At 42.6% G+C, this 9,014-nt stretch overlaps 1 protein-coding gene across 1 annotated transcript; it reads right to left on the minus strand.

Annotated features, from left to right (window-relative positions):
* Positions 1-275: 275 nt before the first annotated feature.
* On the minus strand, positions 276-6,827 carry LOC126060291 (gastrokine-3-like). The gene is made up of 6 exons (XM_049856369.1): positions 6,765-6,827; positions 5,238-5,291; positions 4,926-5,060; positions 3,150-3,257; positions 1,279-1,420; positions 276-370 (listed from the first exon to the last, which is right to left on the minus strand). The coding sequence occupies exons 1-6, from the start codon at positions 6,825-6,827 to the stop codon at positions 276-278; spliced, it is 597 nt and encodes a 198-aa protein (XP_049712326.1).
* Between the last annotated feature and the right edge of the window lie 2,187 nt (positions 6,828-9,014).

A 9,014-nucleotide genomic window follows, 5' to 3' on the forward strand; every position in this document is an offset into this window, starting at 1 on the left:
ATGCTGGTAACTTGAGAGAGGACTGTATAGGTAGGGAGGGCCCAGTGTAACCACCTGCTCGTCAGTGAGGCAAGAGGAAGCTTTATTGTTCTAACCCAGAGGGAGAAATGCACCCTACTTTCATGATTACAAAGCTGGGCATTGGTCAAAAGGCAGAAGGTGGAGGACTAAATGATCAGTGTCCTGTAGACAGACCAGGGCTGGGACCTTGAGCCCTGGCTCCAGGCTGGCAGCCTAGTCCAAGTGTCCACTCTCCAAGTGGCCAGCCTGGAGGTTCAGAGCCCAGGAATCTCACCACAGATGGCGAGCCCCATAAAGGACAGAAGTTGGAGTTCAAAACAGGACTCAGGGTCAATTGCCAGTGCCACACCTTTAAGAAAAAAGAGAATAATTTTACAAAGGAGTAGATCGCTTAATTTCCTTAGGACCCCAGAGTAGAATGAACATATTATAAAGTTGCACTTACGCTAGATGTGCTGCTCAGTGTAACTCTATTAGCAAAAGTCTGTGGAGCTAAAATGAAGATCCCTTTTGCCCCTGCAATATTTAGCCTTACATCTCATTCTATTTCTTTTACCGGCCCTTAATCATCATCTTTTAATCCTCAAGTCTTCAAGTTCTCCCTGTGTTCATCTTGGATCCTACTGTTACAAAGAAGGTTGATTAATTTATACTATGATGTAAGTAAATAACTGCCAATAGTCTAATGGGAAGAAGTTGCCAACTGTATCTGGAACAGCAGCAGATCTTGAAGTCTTCTCTGGCAGTGTTTTCCAAGCTTTCCACCAATCCTCCCACATACTCCCAGCAGAGGTCCCAGGCTCTGGAATGCTCCTTTCCAAGAGTGGTTTATAACTATTACCATCTTCCCTTTCAGCCTCTAGGCAGCTTGAGAGAGAGGAGTACTGAGGACCCAAAAGCAATGAATCTCTAATGTTGGAGTGCAAGGTGCTGTGCTGCTTGGGCAGGAGCTGATGAAGCTTTGGGTCAAGTGAGCACATTCACTGACTATCAAATCCCTGCTGAGATGACTGCCCACTTGACCTTCTGGTAACGCTAAGTTAATTCTGCTCCTTATTCTTCTCAGTGAGCCCGGTGCCAGGAGATCATATCTGACAACACAGGGAAATACATTCCAGGCCACGTTATTTCAATACCCAGTAACAAAGAATGAAACTGACCTGAAAACTGTCATTAGAATTAGGAATGACCTAGAAATAATACTGCCCCTCCTAACTCACCCATGGATTTGACTTTCTAGTGAAGTTGATAACACACCTTCTTTTCGTTGCTGGGCAAAGTAGGTGGGGACTGCTCTGCACAGGTCCTTGATGGGCATTCCATACTGGGCTACGTTCTTGACCCGGCTGGGTAAAACAGTGTAGGTCAGGCCATGGGTGGGTGGGTATTGCTTTAAAACCTGGAAGAGGTGGCATGTCAAAACGGTGAGCTAGCATGTAGATGTGGTACAGCAGAGAGGCAGGATTGCATTCTAGGGGACCCCGCTGTTACAGAATGAATTTTGTCCCCCCAAATATGTGTTAGAATGCTAATTCTTATACCTGTGAATGTAATCTAATCTAACACAATGTAATCACTTTCCGTAATATGATCTAATCCAATGTAATCAATCAGTTGAGGTCATATCAGTGTACAGTGGATCCTAAACTCAATCACTTCTGAGTTATAAAAACAGCAGCATAGACACGGAGAGATGTGCGAACAAACTGGGGTAGACAGACACCGTCTGATGATGACGGAACTAGATGAATCTACAAGGCCAAGAACTCCAAGAATTTCATATATAGAAGCTGAAGTAGACAAACGAGGGTCTCTTGATAGAGCTACACCTTGAATTTGGACTCCTATTCTCCTGAACTGTGAGAAAATAAATTTTTGTTCTTTACAGCCACCCACATAGGATATTTCTGTTACAGCAGCACTAGGTAATTAAGACACTGGCCCACAGTCAAGTTGCCACAGTACATGTGGGAGATTCAATTTCCCAAAATAGCTGTGAACCTAAACTTGGCCTTGAGTTTGGCCTGTAACAGCAGTATTCTATCTGGCCACAAGATGACGACATGGCTCCAGAAAAATCTGTGTAAGTCTGTCTGTGATTGTTTTATTTTATTTTTTTTTGGTCTGTATCCCCTTCACCCTTCTTAATTTCTCAACTCTTCCAGCCTCCAATGCTTTTCCCATCTTTCCTTAATGACAACATAGAATAGTCTTAATATTCTTTGTTGCAGTCATACTGTTTTCACTTGTTAAATCAGATGAGTGGAATACTTTCTGTTTCTCTCTTTAAAAAAAATTAATAGCTTGCTTTAAATTTTTGACCTGAGGAGTATTTTTTCCCAAAGTCAGTGACCTTCCTGCCATGAACAACGGTGTTATCTACATGTGCTGTGAAGGTTACTTCAGCAGATGACGGGCGGATGTCAATGACTTTCCAAGTACTTCCTGCTGGTTTAGAATTTACTTGACTACCATTGTTGAGGGGCTGATGGGAAGGGAGTTTCAGCAATCCTAAGCTTATTCTAGGAGCCCCTAGGTGGTTTCGTGGTCAATGTGCTCAGCTGCTAACTGAAAGGATGCAATTCAAGTCCACCTAGAGACACCTCAGATAAAAGGCCTGGCGATCTACCTCAGAAAAATCAGCCATTGAAAACCCTATGAAGCACAGTTCTAGTCTCACAAGTGCGGTTGCCACGAGTTGGAACTGAATCAATGACAACAAATGGTTTGGTTTGGTTTGGGCCTATTTCAGGCTAAAGATAAAATCTGCGTGTGGTATCTGGGGGGTATGAAGGAATGAGGAGAGGAAGGCATGGTGATGCAACTACCTTATGGATTCACTCTAATGTTTATATTTAGCAATTTATACTGATTAACATATACCTCAAACCCTTTTGGAATACATCAAAATTGTATAATTTATGGAGTTTTCAATGATTGAAATTTGAATTGACTTAATGGGCCATTGGCCGGACTTGGAGTGGTTTGCATGGTGGTGATATTTGCTAGCCATTAAAAATGAGCATGAACTAAGTACCGCTGTGTGCAGAGCATTGTCCTAGGAGAGCAGGATGCAGAGTTGGAAGACACCAAATTAGGTGGGGACCTCAGTGAGCTATCTCTCTTACCTGCTGGTCCAGAGCCCTGATAATTTCATCCAAAGTTGGGAAGGCAGCTTGGTTCATCTTGACTAGGACACAGGCCATCTTATTAAACAGCTTAGCTGCCAGGAGGGCCTTAAAGTAACACAGCAGAAATATTTCACTCACTCAGTCAAAATATCAATAGACTCCTACTTTCTGCTGGATGCTGGCAGGAATGTTCTTTCGACTCCAAGGTAAAGTAGTGTGCTGCCCTGGGCACCAGAACAAAGGGCTGGGATTAGGACTGCAACGCTCACACAGCCCTGCTGCTCCCGAGGGCCCTGGGTGCTGCCTGTACTATAGACATGGGAAGGAATGCCCCAGGACTCTCCACACCCCATTAACAAACTGGTGGGAGTGGAGGGTAGGGGTCAGCTCTGGTACCAACTTTAAGTGACTTTAAGGTTCTGTTCTGCCACTTAGCTGCCATCATGACCGTCAATGGCCTCCATGATTCTGTTTCCTCAGGTATAGAACAGAAATAATAGCCCCTCTGTTTTTTTTTTTTTTTCTGGAAGGGGGGCTGTCATGAAGATGAAAGGATGAGATATTTACTGCTTGTGAAAGTGTCCTGCAAATTATAGAGTGCTCTCTGACTGTAAGAGAGTCAGGACCTCTAGACGTGGATTCTAGCCGTGAGTCTGCTACTGACCGCCCCCTTCCACATGATGCTCACTCTGTTGTTGGTTAGTTGGCCTCTCAGCTTTGGATTAGAGCAGTGGTTCTCCAGGTGTATCTGACTGAGCCCAAGGGAACTTCACCAGCATCTCCTTCCTCCAGCCAGTGGTGTTCTAACTTCTGTTTTATATACCAGATTTCTGTGGAATCTTTTGTTTGAAGAAATGTTTCCATGGCTTAAAACAAAGTTGGAAATCACTAGGCTGCATGTCCTCCAGGAAGAAGTTCGCCTTGAGGCTACCAGGAGCCCATTAGGTAAGAGTGAGGGAGGGAGATGGTGTTCAGGGAAGAGAGCATGGCAGGTACATGTGGGAGCAGAGACACCTCTGTGTCTGAGGTGTCCATCCTGAGGGGTCCACTGTGGCTGGAGAGTATGCAATGGAGGTGCGGCGAGTGGCTTCCAGCCAGCAGAGGCTAAATCATAGATGACCTTGTAGGCCAGAGTGAAAAGTTTGGGCATTTGCTTCATTTAACCCTCTCAGAGTCCTATAGGAAAGGCAGCTATTGATGTTATTTTTCAGGTGAGAAAACAAGAAAGAGTGGGCCCTCAAGTCATAGAGCTTTTCTATTAGAGAGCCAAGGCAAGGGCATAGGCTACTGTTTCCCAATCCTGCATCTTTCTGCTACGTCTTATTGTCTGAGGAGATGGGCAAGTTGAGGTGAGATTTCTAAAAATGAAAATAAATTCTTCTTCTTTTTTTGGAAATAAACTGACTAAAATCTGAGGACAAGACAAACTAACTTTTATAGCACATACCAATTATACAAAAGGAGGCTCTTTAAATGGCTTTCTTATTTTGGAGGTCTTCGGTAGCCATGTGAAGTCTACACCCCACAGGAATTCAAGAGATGTGGGATCCTTTTAGACCAAAGAAGCTCCTCCTACAGGCTCTGCTAAAAAAGAAGTCATTGTAACTGCTGGAAAGCTGGTCTCTTGCCTAAAGACATGTATTCCCACCTAGGACCTACACTTAAAGGAAGCAGATATAGACAGTGTCCTCTTCTCTCTGGAAAAGCATAGGCTACATTTTGGGCCATGAAAGGTTTTCTTTGGCATTGTAATGAAAGTATTTCACAACTTACATTCTTGTAGTCCATGATTCCATCCCATTCACTCAAAACATTGTTGTCCCGGATGCTAACCATACCTCGGAAGGCACTGACATGGATGATTTGGGTCCCAACAGACCCATCCAAAAGATGGCTGTCACTGGTGTTCTGGGGAAAACCAAGCTACAGTGAGAAAAGCTGAAAGTCCAGAGCTCCCACTTTGCCCTTATAGGATTATGGGGTACTGACAATAAATTTGAGGGTGGTTACCTTTGATTATCACAATTGAAATACTTCTGATAAAGAAGGACTAGACAAGGTTGAACCCTCTGCACTCTCACTCACCATCAGGACCATAGATGGAGTTAGGAGGAGGATCATGAGAATGGAAGACACAATCTGAAATGCAAAGAAGACCTCTGCACCCTTACAGCCTTAGCCTCAGATGAGTCCAGAGCCCTCCTGGGGATTACAGCCATCTTAAAATGATCTGTAGCTTTCACAGCCTATCATATCCTAGGGTCCCAGTATGTATCAGGAAGTTGTCTTTCAGTGTGGTTGATATGAGGTATGCTGGCAAAGCTTCATCATTTACTCAAGGATACCTTTTATTTCCTACCAATGTAATGGCTTGCTCTGTATCTACTGCCAATCACTGGAATAAATATTATGATTAACTACTTGATTTGCATGTAGGGCCAGACCATCCCTAGGCCAAATTGTACAATAAGTGATAATTCAGGTTCTCAGCCCTCCCTTTCTTCACCTTCCTCTCTCCTCTCAGCAGTTGGGGACCCCCTCTGGAGTCTGATATTCTCCTGGTTTCCTTTCCTCTAGATTCTTTCACCTTGCTTGAAAATAAAAAACCTGCACCACTTATTTACATCTTATTTAGAAATGTATTTTACTCATATATTACTACTTTCTGAGATATTCGCAATTAATCAATTATTTCCTCTCAGGGTGAATTGCGTTGTCTGTTGAAGGAATTTGAGGCATCAGAGAGTAAATGAAAGAGAGTTGGTGGGGCAGGAAAAGTCTACAGCAAGAAAGCCTCACAGCGAACCTTGCCCCTTATCCTATATCCACTCTCCTTAAGACAGACCCAGCTCAAGTGCCCTCACAACATAAGCTAGACTTGACTGGAGCTCATCTTCTCCTGCATCCCCACAACATCTCGTGTAATATTCTACGCACCATGATAACAATAAAAGGTGAAATGTACCTTCAAAGAAAAAGAAAGTAGCTACTTTACAAATGATAATTATAGTGCCATAGTTTATCAAGGATATAAATGAGATACAGATAGCAACAATATTTTATGAATGTATTCTGAGAGTTGGTTCCATATATTAAATATATCCAAAGTTTTCCTTTGCTGGCAATTTGTAAAGAAGATGAATCTAAAAGAGAGGCTCCTAAAATATGAATACCTTTACTAAATCCAAAAAATTTCTTGATCATTTTAGAAATTAGTTACTAGACAGGCTTGCATGTTATGTACCAACTTAATATTTGGAAATCCTATGTGGGCTTAAAGTGAAGAGTCCATGGGAAACAACAGAATTACCCCCAGGCTATTTTGACTCTGAAAACATAATCATCTATATTTCAAAATTAGAAAATATACTTACAAAGCATTTCATGTTGCCCCTCTCTCAGACCTTGTGAAACCGTAGGCATAATAGAATTTTCTATGTCCTATTTACTTTCTAAGTTTGGTTTATATAGGACTGGACCTTTCAGCTATAGTCTCGATAAAAGACTGTGGCAGTTGACCATGATCCAGATACCATTAGAGGAAAAAAGGGCAAGTTTATGTAATCACAGTTATCACTTTTCTTTTACTGCTTCTGAGTATTTTCCCTTTACCCTGCTCACTCCAGTGGTTCCAAGGCAAACATGGCAAAGGAACAAGTCTTTGTGGGCTGGCATGCCGGTGACCTTAACTACTAAGGTAAGGATTGAAAACAGTAGACCCTGCAAAATGGTCCCAACACAAATCAATGAGCTCACTGTTTCTACTTTGCAATTCCAGAGAAGTTCTTAACTAACTGTGGGTGTAGTTAAGAAAAGCCTTATGAAGCCAAAAGAGACGGAGGGGAATTATAAGATTAGATCGATTGAAAAGCAATCTAGCCGAGATCGTCATCCAACCCAGAAATCACATGTTTGGATCCTGCACTGCCCTCTGCCCACCCACCAAGCTGGCCTCTGCCCACCCACCAAGCTGGCCTCATTTTACCTCTTCAGACATCCACCTCTGTTGACTTCTGTGGTTCTTACCCTGATATTTTGCTCCCACTATATAGTTTGTCTCTTTCCAGATTTCATTTTAAGGTTCTTTTCCCAGTAAAAAACCATTGCCATTGAGTCAATTCCAACTCATAATGAACCTATAGTACAAGTAGAACTGCCCCATAGGGTTTTCAAGGAGTGGTTGGTGGATTCAAACCAAAAGGTTGGCAATTCGAATCCACCAGCCCCTCCTTGGGAACCCTACGGGGCAGTTCTACTCAGTCCTGTAGAGTCGTTATTAGTCAGAATCAACTCGATGGCAAAAGGTTTGGGCTTACAGGTTTTCCCAGAAAGGACCCTTTGATCAGTCCTGGTGCCCCTGAGAGATAAGAAAACTCTTCATTTCCTGTGGCTGCTGTAATAAAATAACACAAAGTGGGTGACTTCGAAGAACAGAAATGTATTGTCTTTCTGGAGGCCAAAAGTCCAAATTCAGGGCATTGGCAGGACCATGCTCTCTCTGACCACTCAAGGGGAAGGCCCTTCCTTGTCTCTTCAAGCTTCTGGTAACCCTGGATGTTTCTTGATGTTCTTTGGCTTTAAGATGCACCGTAACATGGCACTCGTCTTCCCCTGTGTGTCCCTGTCTCCTTGTCTGTTTTCCCCTTTTATAAGACACCACCCAGAAGGAAATAGGACCCATCTTACTCCAGTATGGCCTGTTTAGCTGATAACATTTTCAAAGAAAAACTCTATTTCCAAATAAGGTCACATTTACAGGGGCACAAGTTAGGATTGCAACATATCTATTTTGGGAACACAATTTGATCCATAACAAGAACTACTGACTTTATACGGTAAGCCAAGCACGAATTTAGGCCTTTTCATACATTGTCTTTTTTTTTTTTTTTCCATTATCTTATTTTTTCTTACACCGTGACTGGTGGTGGCCCACATACCTGGATCAAATTTCAGGAGCCCAGGGCCAAACCAGTATTTCTTCTGAAGGAGATGAAGCACATGAGTAAAAATGAGGGTTGGAAGGATCAAAGAAGCAAGACAGGCAGCTCAGTCCTCACAGTGCTTAGTGTAAATCGGCAAAGGGAGCTTCAAGTAGATGGTCTTTGGAGACTATCAGGTTGTCCAGGGCTCAGATAATATCATGCTTTTATCTCTATTGCTCTTGGTATCTCAAAAGCACCATACACAGAGCACGTACTCAATAGTTTTGACGAAATAAAAAAAATGGACTAAAAAATGGTTTTCAGGGACTAAAAGACTTTGTCTCCAAATGGGAGATGGCAATGGGGGAAGAAATAAAAGTTAAACCCTTTATTTTGAAGCCCAGGGTGTTTGTGAGGGGCTTTACAGAGCAATGGAATTTGCAAGCCAGAAGAGATCTTGAAATGCAGTGTGAATCTTCTAATGAAAACTGCAGAAATCACGAGAAGAGAAAGCAGAAGGAATTATAAGGTGCAGAAAATCAAAAGGGTATATTATTATGCATTTTTTAAAGCCCTTTAAAACTTGCAAATCACCTTCAGAACCATGATTTTATTTGCTCCTTATATGAGTTAGGTTGAGCAGAGATTGTTAACCCATTTTACAGATAAGAATATAGCTAGGATGTAACTGTTAGTGCAGAGTTAGCACTTGAACCCGGATCTAGGGCTCCAAATGCTCAAACTCCATGCATTTCCCCCAACAATGCACTGCTTTTGGTGGTTTGTTAACTTCAAACTATAGATTAAAAGAACAAGTGTTCCGAGGAACACCTGTTCTGCTTTCATGCACCCATCTATGGTTTTTCTGCCTTTCTGATAACCATGCTGAGCAGCTAATTTGATTGGAGTCTCTCCCCAGGCAAATGGGGACCAGGAATGA

Source organism: Elephas maximus, chromosome 17 (genome assembly GCF_024166365.1).
Source record: "Elephas maximus indicus isolate mEleMax1 chromosome 17, mEleMax1 primary haplotype, whole genome shotgun sequence".
NCBI lineage: Eukaryota > Metazoa > Chordata > Mammalia > Proboscidea > Elephantidae > Elephas > Elephas maximus.